Here is a 19,659-nt window from a genome sequence, read left to right on the forward strand (position 1 = left end):
CTGATTGCCTTACTTTACTTTGATTTGGACCCATTCCTATTGCATTGCTTTCTACCTTATTTGTTAATTCTTTCTTCTCGTGCTCTCTGCTACCCATGTCATCTGATGTATGAGATCTTATGTCTTCTTCCACATCCCCGTTTCTACCTCGCGTAAACTTTATCCCATAATATTTCTTCCAATTCTCAATCTCCCTTACTGAACATATTTTCACCCCATGAATATTCCCAATAATTAAATCTATCTCACCCTGATCTACAACACAAGCTTCCACTGTCCCCTTAAAATACGGTGTATCTATACTAACTTTAGCAATCGGTAATTGTACAATATTCCCATTAAACATAACACACTTCCTAGATTCGCCTGTATATTCATGGTCTTCCACTAAATCCTTATTCACTCCAATAATAGTGCTCCCTGTATCCCTGATGGTCTTGGCTGCCTTGTTCCCTACGAATGTCTGAAAAATCTCCAATGTTCCAGTATCAGATGACAATGATAAGCCTTGCTCTATTCTACCTTTCTCCCAGTCCTTTCTTTCCTGTCTGTTTCCTTGATATCTTCCGTTGCGGCTATCATTTTGTCTTTCATATGTACCACTTCTATACTGTCTATCCTGTGTCTCTCTTGTTCTGTGAGAGTTATTCAGTGTCTCACATGTTCTGTTAAAGGCAACTATTTCTTCTATATCACTGCCTCTAGATAATTTCTTCTCGGGATGAGCCACTTTATAAGCCCTTATCAGTCTTACTATGTCTTCTATGGATTTCGGTTTCCTCTCCAACAGAAATATTTGTAATTCCTCCTGACACTCGTACATCACTTTGTCCAGCATGAGAAATGTCTTAAGACTGTCAAAGGTTTTTTCTACCTCAGCAGTTTCTATCCAGTTATCGAAATGGCTGCTCATTTTGTCCAGGAAGGTCTGCGGGTCATCCTCTGGTTCTATCTCACAATTAACAAACTGTTGGCGATAGAAAGCTTCTGTTTTCCCGAAAGTTCGAAGTAGTTGTTCTTTCACAATGCTGTAGTTACCCTGGTTCATACATATTTTTGAGGGCACCTCCGCTGTAAATGATCTCGACAATAAGAATGTCCATTTGTCTTCAGGGTATTCCAATTCTCTCATTTCTATTTCGAACTTCTTCAAAAAAATGTCTATGTCCATTTTGTCTTCGTTGAATATCAAACCTTTATATTTTGCCAGTTTATTCCCTGTAGAGTCACTCTTTCTTTTATCATTCTCTTTTCCTTGGTCTGTTTTTAACCTTTTCTCTGCTGTCTCTTTTTCAAACGCTAATCTTTCTCTTTCAATGGCGACTAATTCGTTTTTCTTCTCCTTTTCAATGGCTATCTTTTCCCTTTCTCTTTTGTCCTCCTTGTCTAATCTTTCCTTTTCTTTTTCTCTTTCTCTTTTGTCCTCCATGTCTAATCTCTCCTTTTCTTTTTCTCTTTCCATCGCTAATCTCTCCTTTTCTTTTTCTCTTTCCATTGCTAATCTCTCCCTCTCCATCAGCCTTTCTTGTACGTACTTTCTTAGTTCTGCCCCTTCCAGCTCCAACAACCTTCCCTCTTCTTTCAACGCTGCTACCTCAGCCTTGTCCGCCATTTTCTATTAATATTAATCAAATTGAATAGTATCCTGTCACTAGATCTAGACTATATAATATGATATCTCTACTGTCTGTTGACAGGAGATCAACTGTGTATAAAGGACTACGTAGGTTTTACCTTTGCGTTGGGCGCCACTTGTTACGTTTTCATATTGGATGAGACTCTTTAGACATGTAAACGACAAATCACGGTTTATAAATACTTTAATCTTTATTAACACTGAAAACACTTTCTTGTTCATAGTCCTCCATTTCGGTTCTTCTCCCTTTCAACACGCAATCGCACCATTTCACATTCACACTAAGATGCGCACGTAACACCCCCCCCTACCCAATACATGTAGTTTAAGACTGGCTTGTATAAAAATCATTGTAGATTTAACTCTTTCTCTCCGTAATTATCTACCACATTCTGGTGGAATCAACGTTGGTATCGTCAGCTAGGAGAAAAAGAGTTAAGGGTAATCCATTGATACATACACACTCACTACCGAACATAACATATAACCTATAGAGTTCCATACACTTAACTTAGGCCGGGCTTAGTAATGACCAAACTAGGCAGTGGACTGGTTGGAGCCTCTCAAACGACTCGAAACCTTTTTTAGAGAAGAAATAGTGAAACTTGTGTGCAATGTTATTGTTGAAGTCACTAGGTTTTAAATAGATTGTCTGCTGTTTTTTTTTCGATGTTTATTTTTTATTTTTCTATTTCATTTGGGAAAGGGGGGGGGGCACCAAATGAACTTCACCTAGGGCCTCCAATTATCTAAGTCCTGATCCGCCTATGCTCTTAACGTTATAGCCCCACCACCCTCTGTCATACATTACCATTTGGATCCCCTTGTAATACAAGTCTGTATTTAGAATTGGAACCATCACGTGACCAGTGACGTATGTAGCAGGGGAAGGGGGAAATACTAACATTTAAGAGAAATGTAAACTTTGAACAAAAACGAATTAATCAGTTTACTCTCTAACAGTGGCGTCACTAGAAAGGCGAAGGGGTGTGGGCCGGACCGGTTAACACCAGCCCCAATGTTTTTCATTGGAAGAAAAGTAGTAAAGTGCCCCTTTCAGACCGTGTGTAAATGTCATTTGTTTCTGTGGTCTACGGTTCACGAGGGTGTCATGTGGCCAGCACAACGACCAACCCCCTTTACTTTTCCCCAACTAATGTCAGGTGCCCATTTGAGCTGGATGGCGCCCAAAGATCCCAAAATTACATACATCAGTCTTCACCAGGATTCGAACCCCGGTCCCCGGTACGGAAGCCAATCGCTTTACCGCTCAGCCACCGCACCTTCCATTCATTGGAAGTGATAGCAATTAACAATAAATTATCTTCTTGTGTGGTGAACAGTTTTTAAAGCTTTAACCTGCACCAAGGCTAGTGGTGCTGTAACAGTTTGACTGTCTTAAGAGTCCAAGTGTCTCAAACAAAAACTTGGAACTAAAAAAAGCTTATCTTATCATGAATATTTTTTTAAAAATCTATTTGGACTTTGACCTATATCTGACTAAAAAAAAATTCGGTTTAAAGCTCTGAAATCTTAAAGCCTGGTCTGGTCAGCGGACACTTTTGACAGTGCTAAAAGTCAAGGCAAAAAATGTTGTTATTTTTAAGCCTTCTTGGTAAGGTTTTTGAAAGTCTATAGAATATGATAAAATTCATGAATTCAATTACATGTATATGTTTATTGTTTTAATAGCATTTTTTATCATCTCAAAGCTTCGGGTTAGTGATTAATTACTTTTTCAATATTACTTGATCGGAGATATTCATCCATGGCGGAAAATAAATCTAGCAACATGATGTATCCGGTTTGCAGATAATAGGAAGCATTGATAAGCTATGCAATTTACAAAAGGACAGGTATACCATAAATTGTGTGGATTTATTAGCACTGTAGAAAGATCTTTCACGTACACAACAGAGTCTGTTGTATTATTTGTTGGCTACAGGGATCTTTCAACATAGCGTCTATGGACATTGGTTAGAATAGAAAATGTGTCGTGAGAACACCCAGCTGGGACCACAATGGCATCAAACATCCTACGTTTGTTTTCTTAAAAGGTCAAAGATCATATAAAGATCATGCAGGATCATACAAAGAAAATGGCTGCAAGGTCGTGTGATATGCGCTCTGGACTGTCACCTCTAGTGGTCTAGGTTTCGAACCCTGTCCGCCATCCTACAAAGAACCAAGGATTTAATAATCTTCAAGTCTAATATCCGAAACATGTCAACCAAAACAAAACAGAATCCTAAAAGGAAATGCCTAAATTAAATCCGCCAAAACAATTGTAAAATGACACAAGTGACAATGCATGTATTTAAATTACAACTGGTAATAGGAAACTGAACCTTTAAACCATTCTTAACACGTAATTCAAGATTACTGACAACTAAAAGATTCTTATGACCTTTTAAGATAGTTTTGCAAAGGTTATAGCTACGAAGCAAAGATGTCCTATTAAATACAATGTGTATTTATTGGAAACTCTGCTGGGCCTTTTTTTTTATATGTATTTATAAAGCTTATATCAACAATGTCTGTATGGTAAAAAGTTTGTACACGTTATTTCTCCCATATCCTATCTCGGATCAATCTGAAATTTTTCACAGTTATTTCTTTTACATGGCTGCCTGGTCATGCGGTTTGCGCGCTGGACTGCCGTTCGGATTTATCGACGGTCGAGGGTTCAAACCCTGCCCGCTCCCATCCCCCGTCGTCCTGCGGGAGGTTTGGACTTTGGACTAGGAAGTAAACTATCTTCAACTCTGAAGGAACATCCGAAACATGTAAAACAAACATAAAACATGCCAACACACGAATTCTTTTAGATTTAGTTGATTGATTTTTTTTTCAAATTAACCAATTATTAATTTATTGATTGTTAATTATTTTGTTTTGTATCTCGAACAAGAAGATGTGAAGATCTTGAACAAGGGAAAGAAATTTTTCTTGACTGATAAAGTGGTATAAGTTGAATTAGTTCCCTTTTTTTTTGGTTGTAGAAAAAAATATGTAAACTATAAATAGCTATAAACACTTCTTTCAGAAGCAGCTTCTTGGCACAGTGGTAACAGTGTTGGCTGAGGAGGCCCTAGCCCTCGAGTTCAGGACGCTCACTTTTTTTTTTCTCTTTCTTTTTTTTCTGTATAAATACTTTTAAAAAGCGACCACCCAGATACCCCCCCCCCCTCTTCTTTCTCGCCTCTACCCATTTCCAACTGGTCCAGTCAGGGGGGTAGGATAATGGAGTATTGAAAAAGCTAGCATGAAATTACGCTAAACAAAAAACAATTTGTAAAAATATTTTAAGCGCAGATTTATTATTGTTAGTCTAGATCTGTTACAAATTTAATTACAAGGACTGATTCAAACTAATTGATACAAGTACACCTAATATAAGCTTATGTCTATTTTTTTTTAAATATTTTTTTTTGTATTTTGCTTGTTTTCTGTGTCGGTTGTTCACCCCTACTGCAGCAAACATTTTTTTTTCAATGTGTACTTAGTGCATAAATTTTAATCCTCTTAATTTGTTAATCAAAAGCTAAATTGTTATTTAAAAGATATGTTTAATATTAATATTGTAAGTGCTAAACAACTGAAGAAGACAGCACACTAGTTTGCCTTGGCACAGTCTGCAAAAGAGCTCACAGCTCAGCAGCAAAATACTGGCTAGGAGAAGAAGAATAAATATCACTCTTATTAGCATGTGAAATAAACTTATCTTATCTTATATAATACAGACGTTACGTCCTACGCGTCATGCATTTAGTCATGCATATTAACCAATGACTTAAATTCTGCCAAGTCACTGGTTTTCCTGGCTAGCTCAGGTAGCCCATTCCATGCTCTAATAGCACTAGGGAAGAAGAAGTATTTGTACAAATTTGTCCTAGCATATGGGACGAGGAATGTGCCTTTGTCTTTGTGTCTTTCAGAGTATTTTATTATGAAACTGATTTCATTGTTTTAGTGATAAGTAAATGCTAAATACATTCTTATATCACCAATGATTCTGTCTAAACCCTAAACTCATCTAATTGTTTCTCTAGTCACAGCTGCATTGGCTGCTAACAACCCATTCGTCCAAGACTACCACTTGTCGAGTGAGGACATCAGGTTTCTGCAGAGTTTACCAAAAGTTAAGGCAGGAACTCGCCTCCCTGGCTTCAAATATGTCTACCTCGAGGCCGGAAGTCATCTTACCACCGTTCTAAACCCCGCCCACAGCCAGCTGGAGATTGCCGGGTCACCCCACACTTCCCAGCATGCTGTGGATATCGCAGCAGACGTGATCCTCAAGATGACAAAGTACATGCCGGCCAGTATGTTTCACGATTTGACCAGAGGAACTGTGGGCATTTTCACTGCTGCTGAAAAATTGACCATTTTCCCAGAAATGGCTTCCTTGGCTAACGGTAACTGTGGAACTTCCTGTGCAGGTAAGTTTTATTCAAAGTTGTCAGACTCGAAAAAAGTCTTAAAATGAAGAAGATAACCAAAAAAAAAAAAACAAAACAACAAAGTAGCTCCGGACCAAACAGACAGATGATCTAAAATTCTTCGCTTGTAGCTTTTTTTTCTTAAGCAGTTTTTACTCCCTCTCTTAGTTTTTGGTAGACATGGTGGCTGAGTGGTAAATCACTTGCCTTCGTACTGAAAGGACATGAGTTCAAATCTCAGTGAAGATTGGGATTTTGAGCTTCGGTACTTTTAGGTTGCATCTGGGTCCACCCATCCCCAAACATACGTTGAGGGCGAGGGGGTAGGGCATTTAGTCGTGTGCTGGCCACATGACACCCTTCTTTAGTCATCGGCCAGAGAAAAATACCTCCCCGTAGATCGAAGGGTCTGAAAGGGTGTATCTAGTAGAGAAATTATTGTCCAGTTCAAACGGTGACTTATAAATACAATTACTTTACTTTTGTTTTGATTTTAAGAAGTAATAGCATTAGCTAGTGTTAAGTCTATGTAGCTGAAACAAAGTTAAGTCTATGTAGCTGAAACAAAGTTAAGTCTATGTAGCTGAAACAAAAGTTAAGTCTATGTAGCTGAAACAAAGTTAAGTCTATGTAGCTGAAACAAAGTTAAGTCTATGTAGCTGAAACAAAGTTAAGTATATGTAGCTGAAACAAAGTTAAGTCTATGTAGCTGAAACAAAGTTAAGTCTATGTAGCTGAAACAAAGTTAAGTCTATGTAGCTGAAACAAAGTTAAGTCTATGTAGCTGAAACAAAGTTAAGTCTATGTAGCTGAAACAAAGTTAAGTCTATGTAGCTGAAACAAAGTTAAGTCTATGTAGCTAAAACAAAGTTAAGTCTATGTAGCTGAAACAAAGTTAAGACTATGTAGCTGAAACAAAGTTAAGTCTATGTAGCTAAAACAAAGTTAAGTCTATGTAGCTGAAACAATGTTAAGTCTATGTAGCTGAAACAAAGTTAAGACTATGTAGCTGAAACAAAGTTAAGTCTATGTAGCTGAAACAAAGTGAAGTCTATGTAGCTAAAACAATGTTAAGTCTATGTAGCTGAAACAAAGTTAAGTCTATGTAGCTGAAACAAAAGTTAAGTCTATGTAGCTGAAACAAAGTTAAGTCTATGTTGCTGAAACAAAAGTTATGTCTATGTAGCTGAAACAAAGTTAAGTCTATGTAGCTGAAACAAAAGTTAAGTCTATGTAGCTGAAACAAAGTTAAGTCTATGTAGCTGAAACAAAGTTAAGTCTATGTAGCTGAAACAAATCTTATGTTGACAAATGCGCTACATCCTGGTCCACAACAAAATGGCGCTTTACAATTTCTCCTGTGACGTTTCCTGTTCCTTGATCACGACAATAGCCGCGCTAAGCAAACTATTCATTAATACAATCTGAATTCTTCAAACTCAGAACAAAGGTGAAACAGTATCAGAAAAAAAAATCGCTTCAAGGGCAATGTTGTCAGCAAATAGTCACATGACCCAGTTTTATGTATGTCGCAGACACCTACTAATACGTTTGCCAACTAGTTAGAAAGATTGCAATTGGTTGCCGACCGACTAATCCTATGCACATCTGATCGAATTATTTGTAATCTACTCTTGCTTTACTTTTTTTGGTGTTTATATTGTGATCTTATCTGATCCAATTACTTGCAACCATATTCTTTGTATCAGAGCTAATCATTAAATGCTACATTACTTTTATTTAACCTACTTCTTTAACCTACTTTTTAAACCCACTTATTTACCCAACTTACTTAACCCACTTATTTACCCTACTTATTTACCCTACTTATTTAGCCTACTTATTTAACCTACTTTTTAAACCTACTTATTTAACCCACTTATTTACCCTACTTATTTAGCCTACTTATTTAACCTACTTTTTAAACCTACTTATTTAACCCACTTAATTACCCTACTTATTTAACCTACTTATTTAACCTACTTATTTAACCTACATTTACTTATTTCTAAGTCTCTTCTATCTCCAGGCTCCTGTTCCCATACGTGTACGTTTGATGGACGTAAATATGAAGACATCGGCGGCCTGACCAATTCCAGAGCCGTGGTCCTTGACGACATTGTCCTCTGTTCAGCCCGTGACCCATACCATCATATCACCAACATTCTGGTCCACGAGTTCGGACACTTGGTCCACTTCTACGCCACCACCCCTGCCATCAAGACCCAGATCCTGAACGCCTACCACGCGGCCAAGCAGCACCAAACCTGGCAGCTCAACACTTACGCCATGGCCAACGAGCACGAATACTGGGCCATGGCCACCGCCACCTTCTTCGGGGTGACCCACGAGGGTGACAGCAACACAGGAGGCATGAACCACTGCGGAGCCGGCATCTGCGCGGGTGTCCAGCAAGCCAGGGAACACCTGAGACAAAAAGACCCAGCCCTGTTCAATGCCCTCTCCCTTGTTTACACAAATAACCAGCCAAATATAAACCCAGGAATCCCCATTTGTCCAAGTGGTTCCGTAGTTGTCGGGTGAGCTTGCTGCGACAAATTAAAGTACATTCAAGGTGTGTCTTCCTTCGTGATATGACGTCTTATTTGAAGGCATGTCGCAATGCAGATTTAGCCGTTTTGGGATTTTAAAACGTGTTTACATAATAATAAATCATCAACAAGTATTTACATTGTTAGTTTTTTTCTTGAATAACTGAAGAATAAAAGATAAAGAGTCCTTTTGGAAATTCCAACCTTCAACAAGTCAATAAGTAAACTAAACCTCCGACTCCACTTCTCAAAAATTTGGCATATCAAAATCGAATACTCGTAAATTATGTATGAATACTATCATTATTTTTGAATTAAAACGTGCAACTAAAGAATGAATTTTTTTAAAAAAAAGTATGAAGGAATAAAAGAATGAATGAACCAAATGAGTGAATGAATCAAATGAATGAATGAATCAAATGAATGAATGAATCAAATGAGTGAATGAATCAAATGAATGAATGAAACAAATGAATGAATGATTCTAATGAGTGAATGAGTCAAATGAGTGAATGAATAAATGAGTGAATGAATCAAATGAGTGAATGAATCAAATGAATGAATGAATCAAATGAGTGAATGAATCAAATGAGTGAATGAATCAAATGAGTGAATGAACAAATGAATGAATGCATCAAAGAATGAATGAATCAAATGAGTGAATGAATCAAATGAGTGAATGAACAAATGAATGAATGCATCAAAGAATGAATGAATCAAATGAGTGAATGAATCAAATGAATGAATGAATCAAATGAATGAATGATTCTTTGAGTGAATGAGTCAAATGAGTGAATGAATGAATCAAAGAATGAATGAGTCAAATGAGTGAATGAATTACATGAGTGAATGAATCAAAGAATGAATGAATCAAATGAGTGAATTAGTCAAATGAGTGAATGAATCAAATGAATGAATGAATCAAATGAATGAATCAAATGAGTGACTGGATGAATGTAGAAAGATTTAATGGATACAAAATGGAGGAAGAATTGATTAGATGAAAAAAAAGTGAATGAATGTAAGAATAAAGAAATACAAGAATAAATGAAAGAAAAAAATAAATGAAATTAAAGTTTATGTTAAAGAGGAAACTAGAATGAGAAAGAATTGTTGAGCTGCTTTGAACTATTGAAATAGAATATTGGGGGAAAACATATAACACCAAAATATAATAATAAACAAAGTTAAGCAATATATTTACTATGTTTCACTTTTACACCATCATGCACCTGTTTTGTTTTACTATGTAGGAAAAAGTGGAGGCGCTGTGGCTGAGTGGTAAAGCGCTTGATTTTCGAGCCGGAGTTCCCGGGTTCGAATCCTGGTGAAGAATTGTATTTTTTAATTTCGGGATCCTTGGGCGCCTCTGAGTCCACTCAGCTCTAATGGGTACCTGACATTAGTTGGGGAAAGTAATGGTGGATGGTCGTTGTGCTGGCCATATGACACCCTCGTTAACCATCAATCTTATAGACCACAAGGTCTGAAAGGGTACTTTATATGTGAGTTGAAAAGAATTGAATCCTTTTTTTTTAAAAAGGAGAATATTTTCGGAGAAAACTAGGGCGGGGAAGAGATGGGAAAGGGGCTTGATAGTATTAGGTTTCACGTCTGCTGGCCTCGCTAAAAATAAACGACTAACTTTGATTGGTTGTTGATTTAAAAAAAAAAACAGTAACATTAAGAAGAAAATCAACTAAAGCGAAAAAGTTGAGAAAGGAGAAGACAATCGTATAAAAATATTTAAAAAAACTGGCAGAAGACAACTTTGTCTGCATAAGACGTGACAAAATCTGCAAGTTGGCAACTGGATTCGCAAGTTCATGGGAGACAATTCACTCATCCTTAATCTGCGGAATCGAAGACTATTATATAATTATTTACTGTATCGGTTGTCGTTCTTATGTTTACATGTGCTTGTAACTCGTCCGTAAGAATGTGTTCACTAAATGTGTGTTGTCTAGTCATTCAACACACTAAAGCTATACTGTGCGGGCATGGTTTTCAACTTTATTGTGTTATTACGTACACAACAAAGATATTGCCTTATGTAGCTTTCGAATGTCTGTTTTTTAAGCACACCACAGTTACATCAGATCTGGACAAAGTGGTTGTCTGCTCACATTTAAGGCTAGAACAGAAACATTTAAAAACTTATTTCACCTTCGGTCAGGGGGTCATTAGTGGAGCCCAATAGGCCTACATCAAGCGCTAGTTGTGTGTGTGTGTGATAGTAAGTGTATGTGTTTTGAGTGAATCCCATTCGTTGCTTAGACTATGAGAGCCAATACTACCGATGAAAAATGTTTCCTCAACGGAGTCATCTCGACCTTCTGACTTCACTATACTTACAGGCTTTGATCTGCACACTGACGAAAAATAACCTTTTTTATGACACTTGTGACAGGTTTCCCCATAAACTGGGCACTGACGTGGTCTGTGTTCTTTGCCACAATATCTACAACTCACATTTCCTTTTGTTCTTTTAAAGCTATTGGTAGTTGAATTCACAACTTGTACCCCACTTTCTTCATTCATGAGCTTAAGCTGCCATTCAGTTGCCTCAGCTGCCCGACATATATTTTCTGCCTTATTAAGGTCTAGATCTGGTTCTCTCAAAAGTCTTGCTCGGGTGTTCTCATTCCTTATGCCACCAACTATCCCATCCTTTATTAGGGAATCTAAGCAAATCAAACTCACATGTCTTTAGCTTGAGTTTGATGTCAGTAACAAAGCTGTCAAATGACTCTCCTTCAGAACGCTGGAAAAAAACGTGTCATTCAATGGTAAAATTTTTTCTTGGTAGACAGTACTTCTCGAACTTATTAAGAATGCAGTGAAGTGTATGGAAGGACTTGCTAATCTCACATTCATTACATTCATTGTCCGTCCATTGGAAAGTGTTATAGACTTGCACTGCTTCTTGGCCGATCACATGCAATAATGTCATAGACTGTACTACAGATAGTGGTATAAAGCCATGGCAACGTAGCAGAAAATTGGAAAAGGTTCAAACAATCCTTTCAGATATATTCGATAGCAAGTGGACTGGAAACAAAAAGCAGAGAAGTACAGTCTATGACATTATTACATGGTGTCAGATGGACCGACTCCACCCGCCACAACCACTGGAATTAAATGTGTAACCGGAACAGACTAACACTACCAATCCGCCGCCAGTAATAACTCGATATGGTAGGCAAGTTCGGCCACCAGTACGTTACCCTGACGCAGATAATTAGATACATGTATATCTTTTTATTATTATGCAATTTGTATATAATTAATGTCTATTTGTAAACCTAGACTCTTGTTTTTTTACTACACATTTGATAATTTATATTGTTACTATTGATAATATTAACAATTGAACATTCTGTGGTGTTAAACATGTATTCAGTTTACTCATTTGTTTATAGTGAGACAGAAATCATTTGTATAGTCAATTGATATCTCAAAGCTTTTAAGGAGGGAGATGTGATAGTAGGTGTATGTGTTTTGAGTGGCTGGTAGTGCAGTGTGTGTGCCTGTGCATGAAATGACCAGTGGACCTTGAGAGTACATGGTTGAGTGAACAGCAGTGTGTCAGGGACTGTGTGTAAAACGAGGTCAGTTGAGAGCACAAGTGGCTGGAGTAAAGAGCATAAATAGAGGCTAATAAAATCATTGTGTTTCTTGAAGCTCATGTTGGTTTAGTGTTTATTATAGTGTGTGTGCATTGTGTCTGTATGTTATGTGTAAATAGTTTTTTTTTGTTGTTGTTTTTTTTTGGTCGTCTATATAATTATTGTTATAATGGTAATTTTGAGGTAAACAACTGTAGCCAAAGTAACATTCCATTTGTTTGGACCAACACAATCTTATCTTATTTTATCTTATAGTTGATGATAGCTGTTGATAAATAAACTCAATCGGATTGAAAAGTTGCTTGACCTCTAGTGACCTGATTATCGAGACAACTCTTGTAGCCGCAAAGCTTCAGACTCAGGGATGACCAGAAGCGGTCAAAGGGGACGATGTTAGGAACTATATATAAACGTTTTAAGGCGCATTCTAATCTGGGATATGAACGGAACTGGAAAGTAGATCTGAATAGGAGAGAGAGAGTCAATGGGAAAGAAGAAACGGTAAACAAGAAAACCAGTTGGGGGGGGGGCGTTTATAGCAGTAAAGTAAATCGGTTGACCCCGGATTGGGGGCGGAGATAATTACAGAGGTAAACATGTACATTATTGAAGGCAAGGGGTGGGGCTTACAGCAGTAAACAAGTAAAATATTGAAGGCAGGGTAGGGGCGATTGCAGAAGTAACAATTAGTGGAGGCGGGAGGGGGGCGATGGCAGAAGTAAACAAATTAATTGGACGCCTTAGTTTTGTGTGTGTGTGTGGGGGGGTTTTCCAACTAACCATTACTCAATAAAAGACAATTTCAAAAACTATTTAGTAAAACTCGTTATCAAATAAATGTTACGAGATTACTTGCTCCAGTCAGAGTGACCTACTTATCTTATCTTCAATAGTCTTTCATGACTACGTTCTAGAGTCCAGCTTGTGGGAAGAATTTTCTGACTCCAGAAGAAAACATTCGAACCAGTTGGTCAAGAGTCAAGTCTGTCAAAATGCTGTTGTTCATATTTCTCAATATTGTAGGTAAAGTTTTAAAAATTAGTGATTATATATGTTTATAATAGATAGATAGATAGATAGATAGATAGATAGATAGATAGATAGATTAACACGTGTGTATTACTATAAAAGAAATTTTAAGTGTTTGTATAAATGCTACATTGTAGCTATGTTTATTAATATAAAGACATAACGGGTTTGTCTGCATGACGTGCGGGAAAAAATGTAGGTCACTATCAGGGGCGGACTGGCTATATGGGCAGTCGGGCAAATGCCCGGTGGGCCGGCACCCAAATGGGCCGGTAGGGCGACCTAAAGGGCCTCATGAATGCCACTATGACACGTATTAAATTGTTAAAGGTTTTATGATATTCTCTTATAAAAGAGGCCCTCTGAGCGTCATGATTTTAAAAAATCGTTTACAGACTCTACATTGTAGGTCCTAAAATACTAATTTAACACATTTTCCGAAATAATTTAATAGCCTACATCCGTAGACAGTGCTACTGTAGGCTTCATCCTTTTAGAGCCTACACACTTAGCGATGAAAAAGCAACATAAGGCCCATATTTCTTATAAAGATATAAAGCTTGCGTAGGCCTACAGTTATCGATACGTTATTAAACTTAACATAATGGTTTTGAGGTCAGGTATGCCTTCAATTGGAATCCCGTCGTATAATATGCAATTTATGGGCCGGTATGTAAAGAAATGCCTGGGCCGATTTTGACTCCCAGTCCGCCCCTGGTCACTACTAAGTCTGCATAGTCATGTGCATCACTGCACTCATCCTTAAATTAATCTTCGCAATGGAAGACATTGCTATTATAAAGGCACAAACATAAAAATTATTTAAAACAAAATAGATTGTAATAGCTTTAATATTAATTAGATTAGTTACATTGCCAATACTAACTTAAGTCTTAACCACAGCTACAATGACTCCACCAATAGTGATATTTCTCTAGTCACAGAAACATAACTAATTTCATTCATTTAATGTCACAATGGACCTCATTCACCAATCGTAAACAAACAACATTTAGTCACGTGATCTTATTGATAAAACAACGAAAAAAAAACTGTCACGTGACAACCATCATGAATTAAACATGAGATCGTAAAATTATATAGAAGAGAGAGAGCACCACGTGGCTAAATGTTGTTTGTTTACGATTGCTGAATGAGGTCCATTACATTAACTAAAAGTTTTTTTTACTAATAAGTCATATATATATTGTCACTAGAAAAACTAAAGTAACTCGTCTTTCTTTAGTCACAGCTGCGTTGGCTGCCAACAGCTCATTTGTCCACGACTACCACTTGTCGAGTGAGGACATCAGGTTTCTGCAGAGTTTACCAAGAGTTAAGGCAGGAACTCGCCTCCCTGGCTTCAAATACCTTTACCTCGAGGCCGGAAGTCATCTAACCGCCGTTTTGAACCCCGCCCACAGCCAGCTGGAGATTGCCGGGTCACCCCACACTTCCCAGCATGCTCTTGACATCGCAGCAGACACAGTGATGAAAATGACAAAATACATGCCGGCCAGTATGTTCCAAACTTTGACCAGAGGCTCGGTGGGCGTCTTCTCCGCCGCAGAGAAGCTGATCATTTACCCAGAGATGGCTTCCTTAGCTAACGGAAACTGCGGCACCTCATGCACAGGTAAGCTGTCGGGAAGCTAATGGCTCAGGTAATGTGTTGTAAACATGACTTTTTGTACACATCTTGGTACAGATGTAGATCAGGCATGTCAAACATAGTGTTTGCGGACCGCATGCGGCCCGCTTGGCCACCTCAACAGTTGTCAAAATAATGTTAAATTATTAAGTGTTTAACAGTCAACACTAATTTTCAGGTAAAATATTTACAGCAAAAAAAAAAAATTAAAACGTAACAATCAACTTCGTTAAAATTATTCTTTATTGTATTCTTTAATGATCAGTTTTCTTAAACAAATAATATTTTCGAAATTTAAAAAAAAATTGAATTAGATTTGGTAATTTCGTTTAATTATTAACTTCGATTCATCTTTCAAGTTATCTTTTAAGTTTAATGTTGATTTGTTAACTTTAAATTATTATTAATTGTTAATAATCACATCATAAATAAGTAATATGTTAGACTTACAGAAAAATTATCAGTCGTTAATATTGTCATTCTATTTTATTTCATTGACTACTAGGCCCCCTATATATTCAGTTTATTCATAACAGTCTGCGGTCACGAGACACCGTACACTAGATTACTGACAATTTATAAGTTCCCAGAATAATGGATTTAAATACTGATGAAGAATCAGTAACTACAATAGCAACTGCTACTAAAAAAAAATCAAGGACGAAAACTGATCGTTTGAAGAAAGATGGGAGTTCAATTATTTTTGCACACTGATATCGAAAAAAAAGAGTCACTGCTTAATAGTCAATTACTGCAATAGTGTGCCCAAAGAGTACAATGTCAAACGACATTACGCTAATCACAAAAGGCGAATGATGCTTACACCTGGAAAATGAGAGATGACAATGACACGCTCCTTGAAAAATAGTTTTATAAGGTAGACAATCCATGTTTTATTTTCTCTGTAAATTATTTGTTATGTCCCCTGTCATTAAAACTCTACGCATTAACTAGACTTTTTTTTCTTTAATGAGAAGGCCCATAGTACCACAAAGCCAGTCGATGTATATATATGCAGATACGTAAACAACTTTGTATTCGCTTGATAAGGGTAGGCAATCCATGTTTTATTTTCTCTGTAAATGATTTGTTCGGTCCCCTGCTATCACCACTCTACGCATTAACTAGACATTTTTTTATATGAAATGGTCCATAGTACCACAAAGCGAGTCGATGCTTACACCTGGAAAATGAGAGATGACAATGACACGCTACTTGAATGGAAAAATAGTATTTGTTAAACTGAGCAACGAGAGTGAATCAGCAGTGAAAAGCAGCTACATTTTGTGAAACTTAATTGGAAGCCATATCAGATCATTTAGGGAAGGTGATTTTATTAAGGAGTGTGTCGTTAAAGTTGCCGAAGTAATTTGTCCAGAAAATGTGAAAGTATTCAAAGAAATAGCGTTAACTAGGAACACTGTGGCAGATAAAATAAATGACATGTCAGTCAGCTTGCGGGAACAATTAAAGAACAAAATAGTTGATTTTGAATTATTCTCATTGGCTCTCAATGAGTCAACTGATGTAACGGGTGTAGCACAGTTGGCTATATTCATAAGAGCCAATGAGAATAATTCAAAATTGGGGTTAAAAATGGTTTTGGTGCTAAGCTGCTTGCAAAAATAATGGAGACTGGTGCTAATTTAAAATTTGCCCATTTTCTGTGCAGCAAGAATTCTAGCTATTTTTGCGAGCACTTATCTCAGTGAGCAGTTCTTTTCCATAATGAAAGCTACAAAAACATCACACCGTTCGAGATTATCTGATCAAAATTTTGTCATCAGTCATGAAGGTGTCAGTGGCCTATCAAACCTCAACCTGACATTAATAAACTTGTTTCCCAGAAAAAAATGTCAAGCATCAGGACAACGAAAATAATGCGTAATCGTAGTAATTGGTAATTTATAACATATGAGGCCTACTACAAATTTAGCTCAGGGACAGATAATCCATTAATTTTTGTATTGTATTGTTACGAATCTCACTATTCAGGCTCTCTGCAAACTGCACCATACACCACCAACTTAAAGAACTTGACAAGTCAGGGCTCCAAAATAACGTAAAGGTTTAATGTCCATAAATAACAGCCAATACTGTACAATTGGCAGCACGTAGAACAGTACAAATAGCTCTGCGATAACAAATATCTCTCCGATAACACCGTTCCGCCGTATCAAGTCTTGCACTGGCCTCTCCGTCTCGTTCCGGGCTTGCACTGGGTTCAACAGTTCAGGACTGACTTCACACACTTGGGTTCGTTGTGTCGGACTCGATCACAGACCAAGATCAAGACGCCGTTCGTCTCAACTGTACTTGATAGTACTCCGCACTGAACCGTCGTAATGCTCCGTACAGAACCACACCGCTGAACTGTGCTGTAGTCGACCGTGTTCTGAACTCTTGTCGTGAACCTCCTTTCTGAACCGTCTTGACTGCGACACCTCCGCTCCTTATATAGGGTCCCTACAGGCCTTCTAGAACCGGACAGAACGCCGCTCGACGTTTCTAGGTAGTCAGATGACTACAACTCTCGTGACGCTCCTGAGCTCTGTTCACGACGACGATCCTACTCGAACCTTCATGTGGATACCCGTCTCGGCTGACCGTCGTAACTCGTCACGGTTGACCGCTCGTCTAGCGCTGGCCTGGTGCGATTTGCGTCGGCTGACTACACACACACCACTAACCCTCTCTGTGCCACCACCAAGTTTATAACAGTATTGTATTTTTTTCTAATTTACATAAAATTAGTAGGCTATGTTTTCCAACTGAAATTTGGCTGCGACCCTTCAGATCATAGTTAGTTTTTTTGTGTGGCCCATACATCTGTGTATGTTTGATATGCCTGAATGTAGATATTGTCTGTTAAATGCCAAAGATTTTGGTTTTAATATTTGTAAATAGCTTTATGCAAATATTGTTTTAAATTTGTTACCCCAATCCAGCCTAATTATTTTGGGAGAAGCTTTTTTTTTCTTTTTTTTTTTTTTCTTTTTTTCTTTTTTTTTTCTTTTTTTTTTTCTTTTTTTTTTCTTTTTTTCTTTTTTTTTTCTTTTTTTTTTTCTTTTTTTGTTTTTCTTTTTTTTTTTCTTTTTTTGTTTTTGTTTTTTTTTTCTTTTTTTGTTTTTCTTTTTTTCTTTTTTTTTTCTTTTTTTTTTCTTTTTTTTTTTTTCTTCTTTTTTTCTTTTTTTTTTCTTTTTTTGTTTTTCTTTTTTTTTTTTTTCTTTTTTTTTTCTTTTTTTTTCCCTTTTTTTTTATTTTTTTTCTTTTTTTTTTTCAACATTTTTTTAGTACTCAAATTATATATTGATTTTTTTTTTGGTCAACATTTCCTAACATTAATGGTTATAATTGATAGTCCAGAGATGTAAATATTTTTTTTTATCTTCTAAACGAAAAAAAAAAAAAGAAAAAGAAAGTTGTCTAATATAAATGTTTGTAAAATTCACGCGTGATTATAGTTTTCTGATCGTCTAATATGTACTTCTACTTTCTTATTTGTTTGTTTCTTGTGTAAAGAGGATTCGTTTTTCATCAACAACGTGATGTCTCGCGAGGGTAGATATCGTCTCGAGATGTAAATCAACGCTTTAACTTAATTTTTAAAAAATAAGATAGTTCTGTTTACTAAAGTTGATACTGTAAGGCAAGACTAAGGGAGCTCAGATTTTTGCGCTTAAAGGTCATAGATGTGCACAAATTTTAAATTAAAAATAGCCTTCTTTTAGAGAGGGATCATCTTTTGAGAATCAAATGCTGAGTTTTCAAATCAAATAAAAAATCTACTTTTTTTTTTACCTGTTCGAGATCCGGGTCTTATTGTTATGTTTCTTTCCAGGCGCTTGTTCTCACACCTGTACGTTTGACGGGCGGAAGTATGAAAACATTGGAGGCCTGACCAACTCCAGGTCAGTCATTCTAGACGACAATGTCCTCTGCTCTCCCCAAGACCCACACAGACACACCTCCAACATTCTGGTCCACGAGTTCGGCCACTTGGTCCACGCCTACGCCACCACTTCAGCCATCAAGACCCAGATCACCAACGCCTACAACGCGGCCAAGCAGCACCAAACCTGGCAACTTAACACCTACGCCATGGCCAACGAGCACGAATACTGGGCCATGGCCACGGCCACCTTCTTCGGGGTGACCCACGAGAGCGACAGCAACACGGGAGGCATGAACCACTGCGGCACTAACTTCTGCGCGGGTGTCCAGCAAGCGAGAGACCACCTGAGGCAAAAAGACCCTGCACTGTTCAACGTCCTGTCTCATGTTTACACCAACAACCAGCCGACATTAAACCCAGGAATCCCCATTTGTCCAAGTGGTTCAGTGGTAGTGGGATGAGTTAGAAATGTGAAGATGGAGTTATGTCTGCAACTAAAATGCAACTTGTACATTTGTTATAGTTCTATTAGTTGTTATGTTTTCTAAATGCACAGAGTAAGACTTATTAAATTATAACTCAAGAATCACCTGAATAAAAATCTGTTTCTTTATTTCATTGAATTTCTTCATATGATAATCCTCAAGCGAGTGAGTCGTTGATTGGTTTATTAACTCTTTCTCTCCGTAATTATTTTTCCACGTTTTGAAGGAATTCGTTATTTTGCTCTTTACTATTTCACTCCCCCTGTTATAATTGGGCTTCAATAGCTTTGTTGTTTGTTATCAGAAATATTATATTTGGTATAGAATTAAAGGGAAATGC

General features: G+C 37.2%; 2 protein-coding genes across 2 annotated transcripts; both read left to right on the top strand.

Annotated features, from left to right (window-relative positions):
* Positions 1–3,111: 3,111 nt before the first annotated feature.
* On the top strand, positions 3,112–8,764 carry LOC106080025 (uncharacterized). The gene is made up of 3 exons (XM_013241345.2): positions 3,112–3,251; positions 5,689–6,078; positions 8,108–8,764. The coding sequence occupies exons 1-3, from the start codon at positions 3,227–3,229 to the stop codon at positions 8,620–8,622; spliced, it is 930 nt and encodes a 309-aa protein (XP_013096799.2). The 5' UTR covers positions 3,112–3,226; the 3' UTR covers positions 8,623–8,764.
* Positions 8,765–13,125: 4,361 nt separating this feature from the next.
* Positions 13,126–19,447, top strand: LOC106079933 (uncharacterized). Its single transcript, XM_013241240.2, has 3 exons — positions 13,126–13,282; positions 14,535–14,924; positions 18,781–19,447. Exons 1-3 carry the CDS (start codon positions 13,252–13,254, stop codon positions 19,293–19,295), a joined length of 936 nt encoding a protein of 311 aa, XP_013096694.2. The 5' UTR covers positions 13,126–13,251; the 3' UTR covers positions 19,296–19,447.
* Positions 19,448–19,659: the final 212 nt, after the last annotated feature.

This window comes from Biomphalaria glabrata, chromosome 12, assembly GCF_947242115.1.
Source record: "Biomphalaria glabrata chromosome 12, xgBioGlab47.1, whole genome shotgun sequence".
Classification (NCBI taxonomy): Eukaryota; Metazoa; Mollusca; class Gastropoda; family Planorbidae; genus Biomphalaria; species Biomphalaria glabrata.

Bases quoted from the DNA above. Each gene is read 5' to 3' on its own strand.
- LOC106080025 (XM_013241345.2), top strand. From the start codon at position 3,227: ATGTTGTTATTTTTAAGCCTTCTTG. The intron at 3,252-5,688 runs GTAAGGTTTTTG...TTGTTTCTCTAG, and splicing joins GTTATTTTTAAGCCTTCTTG to TCACAGCTGCATTGGCTGCT. The intron at 6,079-8,107 runs GTAAGTTTTATT...TTCTATCTCCAG, and splicing joins CTGTGGAACTTCCTGTGCAG to GCTCCTGTTCCCATACGTGT.
- LOC106079933 (XM_013241240.2), top strand. From the start codon at position 13,252: ATGCTGTTGTTCATATTTCTCAATATTGTAG. The intron at 13,283-14,534 runs GTAAAGTTTTAA...GTCTTTCTTTAG, and splicing joins CATATTTCTCAATATTGTAG to TCACAGCTGCGTTGGCTGCC. The intron at 14,925-18,780 runs GTAAGCTGTCGG...GTTTCTTTCCAG, and splicing joins CTGCGGCACCTCATGCACAG to GCGCTTGTTCTCACACCTGT.